General features: G+C 53.1%; 1 protein-coding gene across 1 annotated transcript; it reads right to left on the reverse strand.

The window, feature by feature from the left end:
* Window positions 1-9,991: 9,991 nt before the first annotated feature.
* Window positions 9,992-23,315, reverse strand: LOC135878781 (glycine N-acyltransferase-like protein 3). Its single transcript, XM_065404529.1, has 6 exons — window positions 23,164-23,315; window positions 15,618-15,747; window positions 12,789-12,896; window positions 12,375-12,501; window positions 11,882-12,002; window positions 9,992-10,481 (listed from the first exon to the last, which is right to left on the reverse strand). The coding sequence occupies exons 1-6, from the start codon at window positions 23,313-23,315 to the stop codon at window positions 9,992-9,994; spliced, it is 1,128 nt and encodes a 375-aa protein (XP_065260601.1).
* Between the last annotated feature and the right edge of the window lie 1,101 nt (window positions 23,316-24,416).

The following is a 24,416-nucleotide window of genomic DNA, read 5'->3' on the forward strand; positions in this document are numbered from 1 at the left end:
CAGTTTTTCTACCTCTGCTTCTAACTCTCCCACCCTTCCTTTTAGCATATCACACTTTCTAACCAGCTGTTCATAATCAACAATTAAACACATACCAGCCATTTTGTCCTTCTTTATTTCAGTCATACAGCTAAAATATATCCACAGGAAAACTAATAAACTTACTGTTACAATAGTTATAAAAGCACTAATTATATACTCTTCATATTGTGGATCACTATATCCCTTCATCTTTCCCTTTTTTTTTCTTAACCTAAATATCCTCCAATCTCCAAATTTTTAAATACAATTTTGTTTACAGACTAATAACAATTTATTGAAATTAAACACCCCAGACTGAAATGCCCAATCAGCAGATTAATCCTTTTTCCAATTTATTTGATCTGCACAATTACAATTTCCAGTTAGGAGATCTGGGCCAGCCAACACATTAACTAGAGGTACTTATGGCTATTCCATGCCCCTACACTAACTGTTGGTCATTATGGCCTCTTTGATGTCCCACTTCAACAACACTTAGTCAGAGGAACTTACTTACGTGAATCTAACTTAAGCAGCCCCCACACTAAGTACAATGTCTTAAGACTGCGACCTAAATGTTTCAAAACTGCAACAAACCCCTTGAATTCCCCAACACCAAGACTTGCTTACTACAAAAGGTATGAGAGTCACCAGTCAAGTCAGAGACACACAACCAAATAAAAAATGAACAAACTTACCCTCTAATTTGATTGTAGGTCATGATCCTGAAGGATATTTCTCACCCTGCTCACTGCACCAAGAAACTGTTGGGATTTTGTGGTTCCCAAATGAGTCAGATACCAGGCAAAATCAAGGGTCTTCAATTCAATTAAATTTGATTTGATTCGATTCAATTCAACAAGGCTTTATTCAATGTGCACAAAGGGAGAGCCCCTGGTACAAAAATCAGACAGAATGCCTCCAGCAAGGAGCCCCTCCCATTGTTATTTTATAGCACATGGCAGTTACATAACAAGTTACATAACACAAACCTCTAACCAATCATATTTAACCTTTCCATATATGGATTTGTTCATCACATGCTTATACTTCTCCACTCCACATGTTGAGCTCACCCCCCTCACCCGGCCTTCTCTAGAATGTTCCTAGGGTGGTGAGCCACAGCATGCTTCTTTATGCATAAGTACCTTGGAAATCACATTTTGTTTAAAATGAACACCACCTTGACAAGATTGTGCACCTCAGAGGCACACTTCTAGCCAATAAAGTTGGGCAAGGTCAGTTTGATGCATATTTCGATTGGTATGGAGAAACAGAAAAAACGGCGCCGTGAATCTAAAATGAGGAGTCTCAAGGACTCCCAAGAGAAACTCAAAACACAATTAAAGGAGACAAAAGGGAAATTGGGTTTTTTCCCAAGCCCCTGCTGGCCAGCAGATATCTCTCGATCCTTCGAGGCCTCTTGGGGGCACCCCCTTAGCCCACTCCCTCCCGGGAGCACGCTCAGCCCAAGTCACAGAACTTGTCACTCTTGCCCACACCTGTACCTTGGCCAAGGACAAATCTGGTACCATCTACACAGACTCCCGATATGCCTTCAGGGTGGTTCATGATTACGGACAGCTATGGAAACACTGAGAATTTCTTATGTCCGGGTGTGAGGCAAGGATTAGTAATGGGCCTTTTGTTAATGCTCTTCTCTCTGCTTTTTAGCTTCCTTCTGCTATTGCCATTGTGCATTGTATTGCTCACCAGAAACCTTATGATGATGTTACAAGAGGAAATGTTTTGGCGGTTGTTATTGCCAAACCGGCGGCCCTTTCTGGGTCTCCGGCTCCATTTAATCCTGGTTTCTTTATTTCAGTCCCCCTCCATGTCTAACACCCTCCAAGATTTAGCTCTCATGCAAGATTCAACCTCCGAGCATGAGAAAGACTGATGGAGGTGGGATGATTGTTCTTTACATCCTGATGCTTTGTGGTGCTCCCCAGACGGCCACTTGGTGGCACCCAAGGTCTTGCTCACCAGTCTTACTTGCATGTCCCATGGAATGGTGCTCGTGAGCAAAGGGGGGATGATTGCATCAGTACTGCAACATTGGTATGCCCCAAATTTTTTCATAATGGCGCAGCAGTAATGTAACTCTTGCCCTATCTGCCTAGCCCACGACAGTGGCAGACCAGTATGAGCAAAACCAGCTACTCACCCCACCCCGTGGGGACCCTTTGTGAATATCCAGATTGATTTTATCAATATGCAAAAATGTTGTTCTTATGAATATGTCCTTCTTTGTGTTTGTATGTATTTCGGATGGATAGAGGCCTACTCTTGTGTCAGGGCCGATTCCATCACAGTGGCTAAAAGATTGTTAAAAGACTTTATCACCCGGTTTGCTCCACCTGTCTCTATCAACAGTGACCGAGGCACCCCTTCCACAGGCCGGATTATGCAACAGGTTTGCAAGGCCCTTAACATCACCCAACAGCAGGCACTAATGAAATGTGTCAGGTCTCTTTATACACAGGTGAAAGAAGCACTACGCAAGGATCCTGAGCAACCCTGCCATTTGCTGGAACCAGGAGACTGGGTCTACATAAAGGTCCTTCAGCGAAAGACTGCCCTGGCCCCATGCTGGAAAGGTCCGTACTAAGTCCTGTTAACTACCAACACCGCTGTGAAGAGCCAAGGACTGACTGCCTGGACCCATGCTTCGCACTACAAAAAGGCTCTTCTGCCACGAGATGGTTCTCTGATTGATATGCAGGCTATCGCTCCTTCTGGTGCCGCTGTTCCTTCTGGACAGCAGAAGAAGAGGACAAGGTGACGTGCTAGTAATTTACTAAAATTTTGTTCAGAAAAATTATTTGTCAAAGTGCAGAATAGTTCATATGAGCGAACAATTGAGTGAACAACAAATGGGTCGGTGGAAATAGAAATATATGATATCACTACAAATGAGTCCCAGGAATCAGAAATTGAGATTGATGGGTTCTATGACGGGGTAGATATGATGGCCGTTCCTGGAATTTGCAGTATGTTAGATGAAAGAGGCCCTTACTGTTATTTGGTCACCCAATTAGTGAATAATCAAACATATACCCAAAGAGTTTGTTCAGCCACCGAAAATTTTACCTGTACTGAAATAATTCCAGTAACATTTTTACAACATTCAACGGATTAATTCTCTCCAGCCTCTGCAGAGTTAACTTCTCACTCTCTTTCCTTAAAAAACTTGCTTATCTCCCAAAATAACACCTTAATCAACTCAGATTATACCATTCCAAGTAGTGTTTCAGCAGGGCCGGCTCTAGGCACCAGCAAAACAAGCTGGTGCTTGGGGCGGCAAATTTTTAGGGGCGGCATTCTGGCGCCGGCCATGCTGCCCCTAAAAATGTGCCCCAGCCGCCCTAGCTCACCTCCGCTGCCGCTCGCGCGCCACGGCGCGGGAAACAGCTATTTCGCGCGCAGCTACTGCCCTCCCTCCCAGGCTCTCAAGCCTGGGAGGGAGGGGGAGCAGCGGCGCGCGAATCAGCTGTTTCGCGCGCCGCGGCCGCTCGGGATCTCCCCCTCCCTCCCAGGCTCTCAAACCTGGGAGGGAGGGGGAGATCCCGAGCGGCCGTTTCGCGCGCCGCTGCTCCCCCTCCCTCCCAGACTTGAGAGCCTGGGAGGGAGGGGGAGAAGCGTCGCCCGCGCCGTGGCCACTCGGAGTCTCCCCCTCCGAGGAGGCAGGGCTGGGGATTTGGGGAAGGGGCGGAGTTGAGGCGGGGCCGGGGGTGGTGTAATTAAAAAATGGGCGGGGGGGCGGCCAAAATTGTTTTTGCTTTGGGCGGCAAAAATCCTAGAGCCGGCCGTGTGTTTCAGGGATTTAAATTCCCCATGTCTGCACTCATTCCTTTTTTCACTCCTGCCACTATGCCCTCAAGCCTGTTTTCCATTTTTTTTTCTGTTGCCTGCCTGCTTGTCTGGGCCCAGTCCTGCTTTTTTCGTTGAACCGTTTCTTATCATGGGCACAGGCTTTGTTTCACTACCAATTCAGCAAGGAGGGTGGGCTCCTTAATTAGCCCCCACCCCCTCCTGGTCCCTTTCCTTTTCATAATTACCCCACGGGGTGCTCTCCTCGTAGTTGGGGGTGCCGTACATATGTTAATGAAGAAGAGAATTCTTGGTTTCTTTGCAGTTATTCTGAAGGAAAATGGGCCCATTTCCAAAGGAATGTCTGTAAATAATCCAGGCAAAAAGGTTATCTAAGTGAAATCATTTGACTAAGAACAAGTTAGTCAAATTTGCTAAAAGAACACTCCTGGTTTTTGGAGGTTTATGATGAATTGGTGTTGTTTTAAATAATACCACTAAAATCCATTTGAATCTTCTATTCCAACTTGCAAAACTAAGAAACACTTTTGCCAGACACAGGTAACTAGTGTTGTTTATCTTTGGTATATAGCATTTAACCCTTAAGGTAACTCAATGCTTTACAAAATGTAAACTGTTTTAAATAAAGACCAAAGTCGTGGCTGCAGCAGGGCAGGCAAAGTCAGGAGAATGGGAAAAGATTTTAAATCTGTTTTTTGGTAACAAAATAGCAGATAAGAGCTGTAGTAAAAGAGTGAAAGACTGTGCCCCTCACTGAGCCTTAAGGTGGCTCTGTGTAATCAAACTGTCCCTTTGCCAAAGGGAGCCACAATAGGTTGTGTTTTCCTTTTCAAATCACTGTGTGTTTTGGAAGCAGGAGTTAAAAGTTAAAAGTAATCAAAACTCCGGGGAAAGTTGATTGTGTCCCTTTTAAGAGAGAGTCTCTGAGCTGCTGATAGCTTTGAATCCAAACAGAAGCAAGAAAGCCTCTGTGTTACTGCAAATAGCTCAGTGGTTTGAGCATTGGCCTGCTAAATGCAGGGTTGTGAGTTTAATCCTTGAGGGAGCCATTTAGGGAGCTGGGGCAAAAATCTCTTTGGGGATTGGTCCTGCTTTGAGCAGGGTTTGGACTAGATGACCTCCTGAGATCCCTTCTAACCCTGATATTCTATGAAATTACCTGACTGTTAAAGGTAAAAGCCATTAAAATCTGGCCTGCCTATAGAACAAACCCAGGAAAATATGGGGCTAATTCCTCTGTTTTGCCTGCAATCAGCAAGGGTATTTGTAAAGAAAGGAATATTTTAAGCAATAATCTGCCCCCCCCCACCCCCAAGAGGTAGAAACATGTTCTTTTTGTTTTTCAGAAAATCAGGAAAAGCTGATACCAGCTGAAGAGCAACCCAAGATACCATGAATTTACATTCACAATAGAAATTGTGTTTTGTGTTCTATGTTGTCTTGTGTTGTTTATATTGTTGCTAGCACTGTTGTGTGTCAAATGCTGTAGGGAAACCTCTGGACGTAGCAGACAACATATTGGGAGAAATTGGTTTTGGAGCAGGGATTATAAATACTGTAGACTTGGAGGTAATTAAGAATCAATTATGCTCGCTGTCCCTACAGAACAGCCTAATACAAAAACAAATGGAAATGAAAAATCATACTGCTATTGCACATGGGATGTACTGAAATGCAAATACTTGCTTTGTCCACCTTGGAATACAAAATGTTTTGGGTAATATCAGGAAATACTAAGGTTTTAAGACACTTGCTAAAGCAAAGCAAAAGCTCACTGTTGGATACTTATCAATATAAATGAATGCAGTATGTTTCTAGCATAGTAAGGCCAGACCCTTTAATTGGGGGAATTGTTGTTAAAATCCCACACCAACAGGCTCTGGAAGCAAAGATATGGAAAGCTAGCCCACTCCCCATATTGCACATGGGATCCTTCTGGCTACCCCAGACCTCGAGCCAGTGGGCTGGGGAGGGAGGGAAGCGATTGGACACAAGAGGTTGTACCGAGTGGACTCCTCAAAAGTGGGTGTGCTTGTCCTTGCCTGTTGCTCCAGAGCCCTGTAGTAAAGACATTTTACTAGGATCCTGTATGTGGGATGAATTGGATAATGAGATTAAAGTACTGTATAATGGGCAATGGGTATGTGTTAATTGCTGGGAAGCAGTCTTTTGGGAGGATGGAAGTGTTAGCAACCCGCTAGTAGGCAAATGTAATGTAAGAATTGTGTTTACCAATAATCACATTTACTATTTGCCACAACCCAAAAGTCTCAGCTTTGCCCAGTTGAGGAAGGAAGTATGTAAAACCCGTGAAGCCGTAGAGGCCGCTTTAAATAAGAAAAAGGACAAACGTAAGGGATCATCAGTAAAGACATCTGGGGATGGCAAATTGAAGACAAGGTAATGTTGGAAAAGCTGGGGAAGGCGGCCCACACTCTGGACGCCAAGTGGATGGGTCTTTACTCCATTGTAAATCGCATCTCCCCGGTAGGGTACCAGCTTCAGCTACCCGGCAAATTGAAATGGGCGCATGCCAATCAACTCAAAGCATATGTTTCCCCTAGATTTCTGATCATGGCATTGTGGGCCTCGGTCGTGGGACAGCCACCTGCCTGGAGCATCCGGGTTTCTAGCTATCCATGGGATTATCTGGATAATTATGATTTTGAGAAGGGAGAATACCTCCAAAGACTCTCTCCGGCTCGAGCTGCTGATGGGGCCCGAACCATAGTGTGGTGGGAGGCTGGAGGGGAGGAGCCTTGGAAACAGTGCATAGTCCAGATAGACACAGCAGGGCCACAGCAAAATACCAGAACAGGAGTGGTGGGACCGCTCTTGCTGCTTCAAGCCTGCAAAATTTGTCAGGGTAGGATCATGTATGTATGGTGGCACATATCTATGGGCATCCTCGGGTGTCTGACGCTTTTGTCCTCCTTTGTTAATTTTACCACTGTTTAGAATTGGCCATGGTGAAAGAAAAGGTCAATTATCCATTGGCGGGGGGAGGGGGGCAACTGTGGCTTAGCATCCTGGGAATGTGGCATCACGTGTTACCTGGGATTGGGTGGTCCATCGTGCCGTGTGGGAGGTGGCTTCGCCCCGCAATAACACAGCTAAGTGGTATGTGCTGACCAGCCGCTGACTATCAGCACATATGGATTGCAGAGGGCAGCACCTGGCAACTTTGGGCTATGGAGCCCCCTCAAATATTGTGTAAAGAAAAGGCGATGCCAGGCTACTTTTATGAGGTAGGTCAACACATCTGTTGGGAAGGGGAGGTATCGGGATATGCCCCCACTGCAGCACATCTGTTTACCAATATCTCAGCGTGTGTTTGGACAGCCACCGACCCCAGGGTGCCTCTCAATTTACTGCTAAGATAACGAACACAACATTTTTTGTGCATTGGCCCGTGGTTATGCAAAGTATGGTTAATATCTCTAACTATGTTGTGTTTAATTTTTCATGAATTACACCCAATGTCTTCCAACCCTTGATGCACACCTGGAAACAACAAACCGTATCCCCCCGGGCGACTGGCTGCTGCAGAGGCCGTGGTGGGGCACAGCTTGAGCTGCATTTGCAGGCTCGGAGCAGGGCTGTGTCCACACCGGAGTACGGTGGGCGTGTGGCCCAGTCCCCATGCGAGGGCTGGGCCCCGGGGCACATGGAACACGGCTCACTGCTACTTCCTCCCTCCTCTCCTCTTTTCAGGCTGGCTGGTGGACTCCCCCCCACGCACCCAACTCCTCCTCCTGGTTAGACTGCTGGAGCCAGCTGCTCAAGGAGGTACGTCCCGGCCTCGCCCCGGCCCCATAGCACAGCGACGCCGTGTGTGGGGCAGCCGTGCCTGGCACTCCTCTCAGGGTGGGGGTTACAGAAGGGCTGGGAAGCGCTGGCCCTGCTGTGTGGGTAGGAGGCTGGGGGTGGGGAAGGGCCAGGCAGACAGGGACCTGGGTGACAGGCAGAGGGAAGCTGCCCAGGGCAGGGTAGGGCAGGGCAGGGCACCCTGACAGCCGTCTCCTCTCCTCTCCGTGCAGGGGAACATGAACCGAGGCAAGAGCCTGTTTTTCCGGAAGGTGCCTGCGGGGAAGCTGTACGTGTGGGAGGAGAAGCGGTTCCGCTGAGGCCGGAGCTGGGCCAGAGGCTGGGCGAGATGCACGGAATGATGGGAGAGTGGTGATTTCTATACAGTTTTTTAAATAATGATTCAATCTTGGGAAATGGAGACTGTGTGCAAGTCTGAGAGTCAAAGTCATGGGGAAACGCAGGCCGGCCGGCTGGGGGTGGGGGCACTGCTCTGGGGGGAGAGCTCCCTGGCCAGCGGGGGAGGGGCGCTGTGCCCTGGTGGGGCTGCACCCTGGCTGGGGGCAGGGCTGGCTCTACCCCGGGTCTGCCTGCAGATGTGCCCCCCCTTCTCTGATGTCGGTTCTGGCTGTGAAGGAGACACCCCACACTGGCCGGGTGCCCCCAGCTGGGACCGACAGCGCTGCTCCCGGTCGTGGCTTCCCAGGATCAGTGCTAGGCCCCAGCTTTTAAACCACTCCTTGGAGGAACACTGTGACGTGCCAGCCCCCCAAGGGGTCTCTCTTCCTCCAGGGTCGAGCACACGGCTCCAGCCCTCCTGCTTCACCACGTCCCACTGAGCCAGACCCCTGGAGAGACCTGGCTGCTCTTTGGGGACCAGTGTCCCCAGCCAGTGTTTGCAGTGACATCCCAAAGCCTTTTCCACACAGCACACGGTTTATTGGTCCCCGGGAACCCGGCCTGGGAGGTCCCTGGGGCAGCAGAGAGAAGTGAAGGTGAAGACACAGGCCAGGGCCCCACCCAGCCAAGCTGCTGAACAGCCAAACATGGATCCTGTCTCCATCTCTTTCAGTCCTAGCTGGGAACTCCTGAGTCCCACCAAACGCCAGCTCCTCTTCTTTGTGGAGCCTCCGTTGGTTTTGATCCTGAACGCCCAGTTCCTGACCCCCAGCCACGTGACACTCCCCCTCCTGTCCCTGCTCTGCCCCAGGAGAGGCTTTTTAACCTTTTGGCACCCACTGGGCAGACATGCAAAGTACAGAAGGAAACTGAGGCAAACAGGCATCAAAACTAATACAGAAAATTCTCTCTTTGTCCCACCCCCTGAGAGGAAGGGGATGCGTGTCCCTGGGGCCTGCAAGGAGCCAGAGTGCCCCACCCCCTCTCCACACAGCTACTGACCTACCAGCAAGGGGGAGGAGAACCTTGCATGTCTGCTGTGGGGGGGGGTCCCCTCCCCCCAACCCCACAGCTCACTGGGGCTGCAGCTGGGCCCAGCTACATGGGGAGGAGCAGCCTGTGCACTGGGGCTGGCAGGGGGCAGGTCAGTCCCAAGTCGCCTGCCCAGGGCCGAGGACGTCCATTCTGGGGGGCAGGGAGAAGAGCGGATGCTCCTCCCTGTGTTCGGGCCCAGCAGGGCTCTATGATGGGGTCCTATGGCCGCTCCCCTCCCGCGTGTAGTGCACCATCATCAACACAAGCCCTGGCCTGGCTTTCCAGCTGGCTACTGGCCCTGGAGCAACCGTGCAAGGCCAGCACCTGCCCCCTATCACCACAGGGGAGGTAAGGGGTGGGCCACAGCTGGGACATGTGGTCGGAGCCCAAAGGAGCTTGCACCAAAGCTCTGGCAAGACCAGGCGCAGCTCCTGGAAACGGGACCCCCCCACCACAGCCCCAGCCGAGCAACAAACTGCCTGGGGAAGGGAGTGGAAGAGCACCCCCTGCTGAGCCCACAGCACAGGGCACGGGGGCAGCACTGTGAGCGGAGAGTGCCCCCTGCTGAGCCCTCACCCTGGTCTCTTTGGGGCCAGCACTGACTGCCAGGGGAGAGCGCCCCCTACTGAGCCTCTGCCCTGCTCCAGGGGATAATGGAGCATGAGCTAGTCTCCTCTACCAGGCCCTGGCTTCCCAAGGGCTGACAGCTGAGCTCCCTGGTGGCTGGTCAATGTGTCCCCTTCTCGGGGGTGGAAGGTCCCTGGGCATGGCTGGGCTGTGTCCCTGTCTCCTCCCCTCCCCGAGGGCTACGTGCTGGCAGACCGTGGCTGTCCCCAAGAGCTGTGCGCAGGGCCCTAGGCCATGTCCCCTTCTCCTCCTCTCCCCTCCCCCCGTGCTATGTGCTATGTGTGTGTGGCCGTTCCCCAGAGCTGGGCGCAGGATCCTGGGCCGAGGCCAGGGCACTGGCTGACTGGGACTGGGTGAACCCAGGCCTCACCATCAGCTGGTAGAACACCCCAGGCAGGATGCGGAAGCCGAGGCGTTGCAGGGTGTGCAGCGAAGACTCGTTGTGGGGCAGCACCCTGGTGTATACAGGGAAGCCGCGGGCATGCAACTGTGCTGCCAGCGTCCCCACCACGGGCCTCGTGTGGTGCTGGCCGCGATGCTCCGGGAGGGTGTAACCGTGCGTCAGGGCAGCCAGCGGGTCGGTGAGGGACCAGGAGATGGGGGTCCCCTCAGGGGCCAGCAGGCAGGCGTTGGGGAAGTGGCGGATCAGGAGGCACAGGTACCGCAGGCTCCGGCTGTTCCCCCCAAAGTTCCAGGTGTCTCTGAGCAGCATGGCGTGGGCGGGGGACACGGGGGCCAGCCTGAGCCCCTTGTCAGGCCTGCAAGACAGGGCAGGGGGGAGAGAGACACAGGACGGGGTGGGGTGAGCACAGAGGGGGTTGACCTGGCAAGAGGAGGATGTCAGCGCGTGGGGGGCAGGGGGACTAGAACCAGCACGAGAAGGGGTAAGTCTAGGGGAGGGGAGCGGGGAGCAACCAAACATGGGAGGTGTGAACATAGGGGGATATTGACCCAGCTTCGGGCTTGGGGTGCAGTGAGCCCGGGGCTGGGAGGGTCGAACTGGTATAAGGGAATGAGCCCGGGGAGCAGAAATTGAGCTGGTATGACATGGCATAGGAGAGGAGCAGTGTCCGGCGGCGCCATCCTCTTCCCAGTTGTGGGGCTGAGATGGGCTGGACAGAAAAATGGAGGGGATGGGGGGTTGCCGAATCTCAAACTGGGGGGCATGGAATGTATCCTGTGGGGGAGGGGTGTGCCACCCAGCTCGGAAGGCAGCGCCATCGCCAGCAGCAGCCGAGACCGACGGGTGGCATGGTATGGCATTGCCATCCTTACTGCTGCGTAACGTTGGGCCTTTGCACTGGGAGGGGAGGCTATGGAAAATTCTGGGGTGCCTATAGCCCCCATATCGCTCCTCCCAGTGTCCCCCATGGAGGGGAGGGAGGCTGGAGGGGGAGTGACCTGGCACAGGGAGAATGGGGGGAGGCTGAGAGAGGATAGACCTGGCGTGGGGGAGAAGGGGGAGCCCTGGGGGGACGGGATCAAGTCAGGCCCTGGCACATGCGGGGAGGGGATCGACACACTCCCGCGGCCTCAGCACAGGGGCTGTCTGACAAGGCCCAGTCCAGCCCCAGCAGAGTCATCGGTGCCAATGGGCCTTGGCTAAGCTCAGCTCCCTGAGATGAAAGCACCAGGGCTCAGTGGGCAGCGAACACCCTTCCCGGAGACCTACCCGCTGACAGGAAAGGAGGGACCAGGGGACTCTGTGCTTGGAGCCCCCTCCCCTCAGAGGGGACGGCTCTGGGTTCAAGGACCCCTGGCTGTCCATCCCAGGATATTGAAGGGTTACAGACTGCCCCTCCCCCTGCTCCCCCATCCTGGGACCAAAGAGGTTCCTTGGCCAGGCTGCGTTGCCCCTGCCCCCTGGCGAAGCTCTAGGGCTGACTCAGCCCTGCCCCGGAGCAGGATGGGAAATCCTTGGCAGCATGTGCCCAAGGCCTGGGGCTATGTGTGGGGCTGTGGTGATGCCCTCACTCTGCCAGCACCGTTAGCCTGGGGAACTCATTGCCACCAGATCTAGGGCGCAATGGAGGCCTCTGGCCTGGCACCCCGGGGTCCTTCCCTTCCCCCAACCCCGCTCCCCGCTCCAGCTAGCACAGGCTGGTTGTGTACATTGCCCCATTCTCTCACACACACCCCATATCTGGGGGGCACCTACCGGTACTGGGGCATGGCAGGTGGGTCTGGGTGCAGCAGCGGCCGGTACGGATACGTCTCCATCTCAAGCCCTCTGGCCCTGGCGATGTCCCTGATGGTCTCGTATACCCCGTCCTGCAGCCCTGCAGGGACAGCCGTGCGCTGTCAGCAGGGGCCCCTGAAAGGTGCCCATGGACGTGGGGGGCCCAGCCCGGTGCGGGAGAGTAGCAGGGAGGGGCCAAGGGCCACTGTGAGCCAGCATGCCCAACTGGGGGTTCCCAAGCTTGGCTCATTCAGGATTCCGGGTCTGGATGGAGAAGGGGCTCAGGTGAGCTCCTCGGGGCTATTGGCCCGTGGGGGGGAGGGGCCCAGGAAGGCTCCTCGGGGCTATTGGCCTGTGGGGGGGGGGGTAAGGGGCCCAGGCAGGCTCCTCAGGACTATTGGCCTGTGGGAGGGGGAGCGGTCCTGCCCCCCATGTGGCAGGTGCTGGACAGAGCGGGGCTGGAGGGAGTCACCCTGTATCTGGAAGGCCTGGCCCCAGTCCACGGTGCAGCTGTTCTCCAGCAGGGCCCGGCAGGCGCCCTCGTCCCGGTAGAAGGTCGTGTACAAGTTGGTGAAATAATCGCTTGGGTCTCGCGCCACCTGCAGGGGGGACACTGTCTGTGGGTGAGCGCAGCCTCTGCCCTCCCCCCATGACCCTCAGGGACGGCATCGGGGAAGCAGGGCACAGCGAGCCCCAAGTAAGAGTTTGAGGAGGGGGAAGGGATCCTGTGAACGGAGCAGGGAGGGGAACAGGGCAGAGATGGCATCAGGCGGGGGAGGGGAGCGGGGCAGCGATGGGGTCAGGCGGGGGAGGGAAGCGGGGCAGAGATGGGGTCAGGTGGGGGAGGGGAACGCGGCCGATGGGAGGGGCCCAGCAAAGGCCGCACTTCTCTGCGTGGCCGGGTGAGGACCGTTTTGAACGCTGGCCATGAATCCACCAGCACCTCCTGGCCTGCCGGGTTCCCGCGGTTCACATGCATCACAGCGCCGTAGACCTGCCAAGACACAGGGGTCAGAGTCCGGGGATGTCCCGGATCCCCAGGATCGATGCTGGGCCCCAGCTTTTACTCTGCCCCTTGGAGGAGCCCTCAAAGTGCCACCCCCCAGGGAGCCCCACTCTTCCTGCAGGGCAGGCCACCGCCTCTGAGGTTGAGCCTCTGGGCTCCAGCCCTCCTGCTCCACCCCGCGAGCTCTGCCCGGTGCCTCCCACTGAGCCAGACCCCGGGAGAGACCTGGCCGCTCTTGGAGGCTCCCACACCCCAGCCTGTGTTTGCAGTGACACCCGGCAGCATTGTCAAGCCAGGCTGGTTTATGAATCACGGAGCGGTCTTAGGTCAGCAGAGAGAACTGGGGGTAAAGCAGTGTCCATTGCGGTCAGCCAGGGCCCAGCCAAGCTGGAGTGAAAGTCCCTATCCAGGCTGTCTCCGTCTCCGTCTGACCTCCTTGGCCAGCTCCAGGTGAGAGCCTCCATCTTTGTCCAGCACCCCCCACCTCCCAGTCCTGTGCTCTCGAGCTGGGGTCTCTGCTCAGCCTCCCGGCTGAGAGGCGGGGAAATCCAGGAGTCAGCAGCGCTTGCCTTGTCTCTCTGGCCCCCTTGGGGATCTGGGTTGAGTTCAACAAGTTCCTTAAGGACCCTTTATTCCACCCTCACAGGGAGGTGACACCCACCCCATGTCTCTTAGCCTGCCCTGAGCGTAAACTTAATCCTCACCCTCGCCCCCGCAACTGGGTAGCCATGCAACACATAGGGGGAAACTGAGGCACACATAGTGTTGTAAAAATATTACAGAAAAATCCTACTTTATTTCATCTCTTCACTGGGCAGGGTCACTGTAACCAGTGACCGTCCTGGTGAAGTTTGAACCCCCATATGCTATCCATAGAAGCCACAGCATCTTCCCCATCCCTGTCCTACCAGGCACGGTCAGCATGCTCACAGCTGGCTCGACTCAAACTCACCCTTTCCAATACCCAGCTCAGAGCAGGCTCACATCCACCCTTAGGGCAAGTCTGTTCACTGATAGTAGCAGGGGGAAGGGGGGAGTTTTCATGCAGCCTCAACACCCTTTTGCTCCCCGCCCCAAACCTTTGGGTTTGAAACTGGGATGGGATCCAGCCACTGCATTTCCCCACCCCCATCTGCCAGGGAGTGAGGAGGGTCGTGACCCCCTCTTCCTCCATGTGTCGGCCATCTTGGCTGTACCCTGGGGTGTCCTGACCCCTCGGCTGGGGTAGGAAGTGACCCCTTGAGCATTTCGGGGATCAGTGTAAGTGTGTCCCCCTGCGAGGCTGGTCTTAGCCCAGCCATGTCTCTGGGGTGCTGGTGTCCCAGGATCTGGTGATGCAGGGGGCTCCCCTACGCTGGTTGTCCCAACCCCAGGGCTGTGTGTATGCCAGGAATCCATTTCCCCTCCTGGGGTTAACCTGTTGCCCTCACCCCAGGCCAGGACCCCTCTGCTGGCGATTCCGGGTCTTAACCTTGGCCATGCCCTGCCCGTGTCTGCCCATGCTCAGCTGGGGGCTCAGCTCCCACCAGGTTCAGCTCTGACTCTGTTTCCCCAGGGAGAGCAGGCTGTGAGCTGGCTCCCTTGGCCACAGCCTCAGGGAAGTTCTGCCGGAGCCCGTGTGACTCACATGTTCCGTGTGGAGATTGGGGGGGGCGGTTCCCCTGCCCCACTCAAATACAGGGGTCAACTTCCAGCCAGACAGGTGTCCTGAGCTCAACAGCCTTTCCTTAGTGTTACAGGCAAGGGGGGGAAAACCCTGCTCCCTGCCGGCCGAGCTATTCGCCTTTTCACTGACACCTCCAGTCTGAACCTCTGGCTCCTGGGGTTCAAACCCTTGCCTGGGGCAGGATCAGGGACTGGATTTTTTCTTAATGTAAGCGGACTGTTGCCCCCTTACTAACATTCAGTGGGGGTGTTTTGGTTGACTAGCTCCCAGCACTAAAAGGGGAAGGGTCGATGGGAAATCAGGAGCCTGAGACTGACAGTCCCCAGGAACAATGGGGAGAGGCCAATGCTCCAGATCAGCCTGATTGACAGGGCGGGCAGGCTTATCAGGGAGTCAGGAGGCCAGGGGAGTCCCGTCCTCCGTATGTGAGCTGGAATGGCCTGAGTCAGACAGAGTGGGGCAGAGCTAAGGAGAGAGCAGGGGCCCAAGCTAAGCTGCTGGAAGCAGAGCTGCAGCCGTCAGAGTAATGAACCACTCCTGTGTTTTGCAAAGGCTGCCGGGGTCTCTGCCAACACACACCGCAGGGGCCCGGTCCAAGCCTCCCGCAGGCATCTCACTCGGCTGCATTCGCTGCAGGGAGCCACGGAGAGAGATGGGAGGGCTGGTGTCAAAGGCCCAGTGGTGGAGGTCACAGGCCTGCCCCTGTGGAGCTGTGTGCAGCCTCGGGCCCCGGCCCACTACAGGGGTCACTCCCAGGGGACTGGTGACAGGCTGGGGTACAGCACATCCCCTGTGGATCTATAAGAGCCTGCCCGGCCCCTGAACTGCTGCCCCCCGACCTGGAGAAAGGGTCTGCCCCCCAAACTGCTACCCCCTGACCAGGTGGAGGGGCCAGCCCTCCATGTAAGCCCAACCCAGGGGATTGCACCCCAGCCCAATATGTGCCCCATCACCCAGGGGGCTCTGAGGGACTTTCCCCTGCTCTCTGCCCAGCCCGAGGGTGGGAGCGTTTGGCCCTGTGGGGGCGGGGGAGTCCTGGTCACCGGCAGCGTGTCAGGCAGGCCCCTCCGTAACATCCCCTCCAGCAGCCGCAGCTTGGAGGAACAGCTCAGGATCAGCATCGCTGACCGGGATGGGCCTTCACAGCTTCCAGCGGGACCATGTGAGGGACGCCTGTGGGGACAGGAGACCCATCAGTTCCCTGTGACTGTCTCCCAAGCCCAGAGACAAGCTGCCAGCTCCCAGCCCTGCCAAAATAGCAAACACTGTGTAGACCCCACAAGAGCTCACCAGTCTATGCACAGCCCCCTGTGTGTTCACCAGAGACCTTACATTAACTAACCAGTCTATATGCAGTGCCCTTGCTCACCAGAGACCCTACAAGATCTCACCAGTCTGTGCGCAGCCCCTGTGCTCCCCAGACACCCTACAGTATCTCACCAGTCTGTGCACGGCCCCCGTGCTCACCAGAGACACTACCATAACTCATCAGTCTGTCGGCAGCCCCTGTGCTCCCCAGAGACCCTACAATAACTCACCAATCTGTGCATGGTTCCCACGCTCATCAGAGACCGTACAATAACTCACCCGTCTGTGTACAGCCCCTGTGCTCACCAGATACCCCACAAGAAGAAGGCTGCTGTAAGGCCAAGTGATGCCAGGGCTGTCCGTACAGGGCTGGGGCTCCCACTCACCTGGGGTCACTCTATGCCAGGGGAAGGAGCAGTTCCTGGGTGTCTGTGGAGCTGCAAGGTCCCTGTCTGTCTCTCCTTCAGGGGCTGCTCCAGCCTCTTATCCCCCAGCGAATGAACCATTAACAGAGTCTGTCAGTCCTGGAGCCCAGAGGCGGTGACATCCCTGCAGCCGCATGGCACAGTTGATTGGGATTTTGCTCTGGGCAGAGGTCGAGGGGCCTCCAGAGAAATGCAAGTGCACCCAGAATGGACCAGGGCCAGGGGCAGAGTGAGAGCAGGGGCTGCCTTCCCCCCTTCCCCACCGATGCCCCTCAATCCCGACCTGCAGCCCCCTGCTATGCCGGCCTGGTCTTGGTCACTGTGTGTCCGTGCCGTACCCAGCACAATGGGGTGCCAATGACCCTGAGTGTGAGCGCCCCACAGCAGGAAATGCATTTCCTATAACATACCAGGATTCATCTTGGGCCTTCTCAGCACATTTGAAAGCCCCAGCGTCCTGGAAACAGTACCATGGTGAATAGAGCCACTTTGGGTCAGATCAGCCAGGTGGGGCGAAAAAACCAACAATACCAGGGGATTGGTCCCTGTGACAAAGTGGGAATTTGTTGTAGTATTTTATGACCCCCGTATGTGCCTCAGTTTCCCCTCTGTGTTGCAGTGTTACCCTGGGGGGAGAAAAGGGACCAAGTTTGCTCTCAGGGCAGGCTACGAGGCATAGGTGGGTGTCACCTCCCTGCCTGGGTGGAGGAGGGAGTCATTAAGGAACTAGTTGAAATTGACCCACATCAACAAAGGGGCCAGAGAGACAAAGCAAGTCCCCATGTTTTATGGACTTCAGGGAAGCTGAGCAAAGACCCCATCACGAGAACAAAGGACTGAAGTGGGAAGGTAGGGGAGTGTGACAGAATGTACCCTTGTGTCCACAGCGTACCCACTGTTGTAATAATCTTTGTACAACCTTGCAAGGTATTATTTGTAAATGTATAATTTGCCGATCAGTATTGCCCTGATAAAATATGTGTGTGGCAACATTGTACGTGAAGTGATAAGATTCCCCTTTATGGTGTTAACACGTGCTCTAACCTGAGGTTGGCAAACAAGCCTGTCTCAACAAAGGAATGGGTGCTCTACTTAATTTGCATTTAAGCAACAAGCAGAGTCATCAAGCAGGAAGGGAAACAAAAGAAACTCCAACAGGGGAGGAAAAAGCAGCAGGAAGCATCCTTCCCTACAGATTCCCTCTCCTGAATCTCAGCTGCAAATCTTTTCCAAGTGTTTCCACCCTCTGTGGAGAAAGAAGTGGTTCAGAACTGTTCAGAAAAGCTGGACGAGCACAAGTCCATGGGGCCGCATGCACTGCAGCTGAGATTGCTAAAGGAGTTGGGAGATATGATTGCTGGATATGAGTCAACAGTGTGCCCTTGTTGCCAAGAAGGCTAACGGCATTTTGGGCTGTAGAAGTAGGAGCATGGCCAGCATATTGAGGGATGTGATCGTTGCTGTAGGAAGCACGTGAGGCAGATTTGGTAAACATAGTGTGAAGGGGCTATTCAAGTAATTGGGAGTACTTAACTAAGAATGGACTTTGAGAGACGCCAATCCTCATCTGACCTTTCCTGGGAATGTTCAAACTAACATGTAAACAATGGTGTCGGCCTGCAAAAAGCTGAATCATTCATAGACAGGTGACTTGCCCAGGTGGCTAGAGACCCCATTCTGTGGCTGTGATGTGGCACAAGAGAAAGACTATATAAGGCCCTGGAAGCCCCTCCATTTTGTCTTCAGCTGGCTCAAGAGGTAGCCTCTCCACCCCAAAGAGATGCCTGAAAGAAACTGGGAAAAAATGACAGTAACTATGGGGCTGGGAGTGATTGTTGGACCCAGACTAGGAAGGAGTCTAGTCTGTCAAAGAAGCTTATTGGAACATCTCTGAGGGTGAGATTTACCTGCATTTAGTTTCCTACTGCATTAGGATTGGATCTCTGTGCTTTGTTTTATTTTGCTAGGTAACTTACTTCGTTCTGTCTGTTATTGCTTGGAACCACTTAAATCCTACTTTCTGTATTTAATAAAATCACTTTTTACTTATTAAGTAATCCAGAGCAAGTAATTAATTCCTGGGGAGCAAACAGCTGTGCATATCTTTCTATCAGTGTTATAGAGGGCAGACAATTTATGAGTTTACCCTGTATAAGCTTTATACAGAGTAAAACGGATTCATTTGGAGTTTGGATCCCATGGGGAACTGGGTGTCTGGGTGCTAGAGACAGGAACACTTCTTAAGCTCTTTTCAGTTAAGTCTGCAGCTTTGGGGCACGTGGTTCAGACCCTGGGTTTGTGTTGGAGCAGACTGGCATGTCTGGCTCAACAAGACAGGATTCTGGAGTCCCAAGCTGGCAGGGAAAACGGGCTCAGAGGTAGTCTCAGCACATCAGGTGGCAGTCCCAAGGGCGTCTCTGAGACTGAACCCGTCACAGTTCATCTAGGATTGCCAGCCCTCCAGGAATTAAAGATTAATCTTTTATGTCATGTGATGAAACTTCCAGGAATACGTCCAACCACAACTGGCAAATCTAGGCCCAGCTCTGAAAGATTGCTCGAGTTTCTAGTCCAAGTTTAATATTAAATTCTTGTTTCAGTGTTGTTTGCGCTCCCAATCTCCATTTTGAATTCCAGGTGGTGCCAGCAACCTGCCATTACTGGCTACATGCGGCTGCCTGCAGCTTGCAATACATTCTGCTTTGGGTAATAAATTGAAAATCCCTCCCATTCCTAGATTAATAACAGATGTGCCGCCAGAAACTGACCAGGCTCAGGGGCGACCTCTGCCTCTTGTGTTTCTGATGCTGGTTCCGCGGTGGGCAGCCCCTGGGGGGGGGGGCATCAGAAAACCCCTCCGAGTAGAGACCCAGGATGTGCTGCAGCTGCTCCGGCAGCAAAGCTGCCTTGGAGACCACAGTGAGCCCGAGAATCACTTTGGCCGCCTCATCCAGCGCTTGCTGTCTCCCCACTGGCCCTGTGCTTGGTTCAGGGGTGAGAAGGTCGCTGTCCAGGCTGGCGCGGCTGTTGTGAAGCGCTGGGGGTGCAGCACAGCCAGTAGTGTAGCTAGTGGGGTGCAGGGGAAGCAGCCGCTTCCCCTCAGCACATTTCCCAAAAGCGGCGCCTGCTGGGCCGACGCTGGGGGCAGCACGGCCGGAGGAGCCATGGGTGGGGGGCAGGCGCGGCCGGAGGAGCGAGGGGGCCGGCTCCTCGGCCATCGCGCCCCACACGGCCCCAACATCGCCGCAGGTGCAGCCACCTCTTGCGGCGGCTCAGGGCTCGGCAGCCAAGCGCTCCCCGCCCCAAGCCGGAGCCGGAGCCGGAGCCGGAGCCGGGATCTGCCCGCAGCGCGGGGCCGGGATCGGCCGGGGACAGGCGGCGGCGCAGGACAGAAGGTGAGCGGCGGGGGTCTGGTGCCTTGCACTAGGGGGTCCCTTCCGGGCAAGGGGCTCCCCGGGGCCGGGGCCGGGCCCGCAGGGCAGGGGCGCAGGCCGCACTGTCTGGATGGGGGGCCCTGGCGCGGCGCAGGAGCCTGGAGCCCAGGGCGGGGGGGACAGGACCCCGCAGGTGGGGCCGGGCGGCACAGCTCGGTGGGGGACACCTGCAGAGTGGGCTGGGCAGGAGAGACTCTCCCGGGACCGCGGGGGGATGGGGGTATCCACACCCCCGGGAAGCCCGCAGGAGTCCTGAGCCGAGCCCCGGGGTTAATCTGGGGGGGAAATGGGAGGAGCCAAGGGGGAGCATGGCCAGAGGTGGAGCCAAGGGGGGGGTTGCCTTTTTTATGTTTGCTCCCCCTACACTTAGACCCTGGCTACTCCACTGAGCACAGCACCCAGCACCTGGTCAAACTCCTCGTAAAAAGGGGCAAGCTCCGAGCGGGGTGGTTCCCATCCCTGGCTTTCTGGCATCTGCTCCCTGCGATGATCACCGGTCTCCACTTGGCCCAGACAGTAAACAAAGTGCTGCCTCCAGGGATGTTCAGGATTTTCAATATTGATTGAGTTAGCTCTGAGACCCACCTCGCCTCAAGTGACATGTCTCCCTTCAACAGTTGTTCAACCCAGTATTCTACATAGCTTGTAAACTGTTTCCCGTACAAACATCTTGCAATAACCATAATGGTCAGCGAGCTTGAAATCTAGTTCTTAGCTCTTGGCAGACCATTGTGACACACTGTACCCCAATGTTCACCACTTTTACAAGACTATGATAAATTTTGTACAAAGTATGCGTTGTGAGGTATCATAGGAAAACTCATAATTTGCTGATAATTATTGTCACGGTAAAATATGTGTGGCAACATTGTAGGTAAAGTTATAAGATTCTGCTGTATGATGTTTGTGATGTTATCTGATTAAAATATGACCATATAGATCATTGTTGCAACCACTGTTACATATTTGCAACAAATCTTGTACAAAATGTGGCATGTAAGATGTCTATGAAAAGGTTATGATTTGCTGAATATGATTATGCTATCTGTATGCATGTATCATTTTGTATTTGAAGTTATGAGTATTGGCTCTATACCTGGATTTCAACTGTTTCCTCCTGGGGTAACACCCACAAGGTATTTAGCCTGCACATCCTGGAGGGACTATTCAAATTAAGGTTTCAGAGTAGCAGCTGTGTTAGTCTGTATCCGCAAAAAGAACAGGAGTCCTTGTGGCATCTTAGAACCTAACAAATTTATTTGAGCATAAGCTTTCGTGGGCTACAGCCCGCTTCATCAGATGCACAGAATGGAACATATAGTAAGAAAATATATATACATACAGAGAACATGAAAAAGTGGAAGTAGCCATACCAACTGTAAGAGGCTAATTAATTAAGATGAGCTATTATCAGCAGGAGAAGAAAAAACTTTTGTAATGATTATCAAGATGGCCCATTTTAGACAGTTGACAAGACGGTGTGAGGATACTTAACATGGGGAAACAGATTCAGTATGTGTAATGACCCATATTAAGTGGCTCATCAAGAAACACTTAAATGACAATGGACCATGGGAGACCATGTACACTGAATGGACTGTCCTGCAAAGGTGCTGTCTGGGGTACAGGTAATGATTTCCTGCTGTGACTAAGCAAAATTATGCCTGGACACGTGACTTGCCCGTGTGATCCCAAACCCCATCTTTTACCTGTAATTTTCTACTAGCTGTGCTGAGGGCTTTGTTTGAAACAATGGGTTTCCCTCCACATGGCAGAAGCTATAAAAGGCCCTGGAAACACCTCCATTTTGCCTCTTTCCAGCTCAAACCTCTGGTCTAAGGACTTGTACTAATGGAACATTGTAACCAAGGGACTGAGGTCCTTCCAATGATTTGGAAGTAACCAGAGACTTATCAAGCCAGCAGTTTATTCCATCACTGCTACAAGCCTGAACCAAGAACTTTGCAGTTATTGTACTTATTTGATTCCTTGAACCAATTTTAACTCTCACCTTTTTCTTTCTTTCTTTCTTTCTTTGAATATACCTTTAGATTTCAGATACTAAAGGACTGGCAACACTGTGATTTTTGAGTAAGATCTGAGTTGTATATTGACCTGGGCATGGTCCTTTGGATCAGAAGAACCTGTTATTAGATTAAATTGGCTTTAAAGAACCACTCATCTATAAGTCTAGTGTTTTTGGTGGCGATACAAGGACTGGAATGCTTAAGGAAACTGCTGTTCTGACTGCTTGTTAGCCAGTGTGGTGAAATAGCAATTTACTTTTGTTGCTGGTTTGGTATATCTCATGAGAGAATAGCCACCAGCTTTGGGGCATATCAGCTCTATTTTTCAGCAGTTGGTCCTGAATTTGGTATTCTCAGTTGTGACCCACGAAGGCTCAGTTACCATGTTGCTAAGGCACATTTCAAATCTGGGGAAGCAGCCCAAATCAGTTCCTCAGAGCAAACAGGGAAATTGACATGTCAGTCAGGTGTCAACAAAATCAACTGGACTATATCACTTAGTTAAGCAGCCATTCTTTGACAGGAAGAAGGATGTGAGCGAGAAATTTACATCTTGGCAAACAGACTCGCTGTTGCCTGAACCCCAGCTAGAGGTGATTCTCAAAGAGGAGCTAAAGGTGTAAAAATGAGGAACAGATGCCCCAAATCACCTCTCTCTCTCTCCTCATCTCTACTCACGGCATCAATAAGGTTTGAAAGACAAAGGAAGCATCACTGAACTGGGGGAGTCGTCCTGGCTGAAAGAATCCAGCCAGACAGTCGTGAATACACGGCGAGAGAAATCCATTTGCTTTAAGTTCACTTAGCTTGTAAAGTTAGGTATTAGTTTGCATTTTATCTTTTATTTCTTTGTAACCGATTCTGACTTTTATGCCTCATTACTTGTAATCACTTAAAATCTCTCTCTCTCTCTCTGTGTAGTTAATAAACTTGTTTTGTTGTTTTATCTAAGCCAGTGTGTTTGGATTGAAGTGTTTGGGACCCTCCACTTGAGATAACAAGATTTGTGCATGTCATTTTCTAGTAATGAAATGATGGACTTTCTATGAGCTTGTATTGTCCAGAAGAAGAGAGCTGGGCAATACAAAACGCATATTTCTGGAGACAAGTCTAGGACTGGGAATTTGCTAGTGTCACTCTGCAATATAATTCAGGAGTGGCTGGCTAGAAGCACTCATATATTCAGCTGGGAGTGATTTTGCATGCGAGAAGCCGTGTGTGAACAGGCCAGGAGTGGCTGCTCTCACAATGAAGCAATGTAAAAGGCTCCCCAAATTGGAGAACTGAGGGGACACAGCTGTCCATCGGTCCAGATTGTACCCTGAGGAATGTACCAATCACACACGACCCCATCAGTGTAATAGTGAGAAAATGGTTGTTGGACATGTAACGTACCTGCCTGGGCGTGTTTGGGCACATCTGTGTCCTGTCGCCTCCTGACATTGACGCCCTAGGCCTAGCCACTGGCTATTCCGAATGCATCTGCTCTGGGCCCTCTTGCCTGGATAGCGCGTCTGCCCCTGTGACATGTTGAGTCTCCATCTCATGCCTTTGGAGGGCTGTACTCCAGCGTACCAACCAAGAGTTGGTGCCTTTGGTTCTGTGTAGCCACGCTAAAGGGGGGCTGTCAGTCAGTACCCAGCGCCTCCGGTTGAACAGGTAGGATCTTAGCTGTCGGACAACCCACAGTTGCCGAGCATTCATGTTCTATAACGACGTCATTCCATTCACTTGGAGTCCATTTTCTGCTCAGAAAGGGATGGGATGCTGCTCGGTGCCCTCCCCTGCTGGCATCATCAGCGCTCCCAAGCCTGTGTTGGATGCGTCAGTGCACAATTCACTGGCCAGAGTCCGGCTTCGCCTTTCCTGACAGAATTTGTTTTACATCTTCAATGCCCCATCCTGCACTTTGACACCTTTACACTTAGACCTGCACCTTTGAGTCTCTTCAGCACCATTCCCAGGTGATCCTTATGCTCTGGCAAGGAATTGCTGAAGACTGCAATATCCTCAATGTAGACACGAGCAAAGTCCTGTCACCCAGCCACTTGATTCGCAAGCCTTTGAAAGGTGGATCCTGCACTCATTAACCCAAATGGTAACACTTTAAGCTCAGAAAGTCCCAAATTGGTTAGGAAGGCAGATTTTTTTCTGTTTATCACTATCCTAAGGCGATGTGCCCGTATCTCTTTGCTAAATCCTGGCTGTTCGGGTCTCTGTCGGAGCCCCACCTCCTCCTGCACTGTGATTCAAGGTCTCTTGATTGAGATAACCCACCACATCTGTAGCCACCCTCTGGCAAGGGTATTCTTTGTTACGTACCTACAGGGTCTGGTCTATGCTCCAGCCTGTAACCAGTCCCCGGGGAGAAACCCCTTTGGCATATGTGCTGAGCCACAGGGACCCACACAGTTCCACAGGGGCAGGCCTGTGGCTTCCGCAACTCTGAAACTGGGCCTTCAGCACCAGCGACCCCGTCTCCCTACAGCAAATCCAGCCAAAGCCAGACTCCTGCAGGAGACTTGTACTGGGCCCCTTCAGTACATGATGCTCCCAGTGAGGTTCTGCAGCGACAGCGGGCAGCCTGTGCAAAACAAGGATGAGTCACCTGGCTGCAGGAGGTGAGCATCCTTACGTCAGTGCAGAGA

Source organism: Emys orbicularis, chromosome 4, assembly GCF_028017835.1.
Source record: "Emys orbicularis isolate rEmyOrb1 chromosome 4, rEmyOrb1.hap1, whole genome shotgun sequence".
In the NCBI taxonomy this organism is placed as follows: Eukaryota; Metazoa; Chordata; order Testudines; family Emydidae; genus Emys; species Emys orbicularis.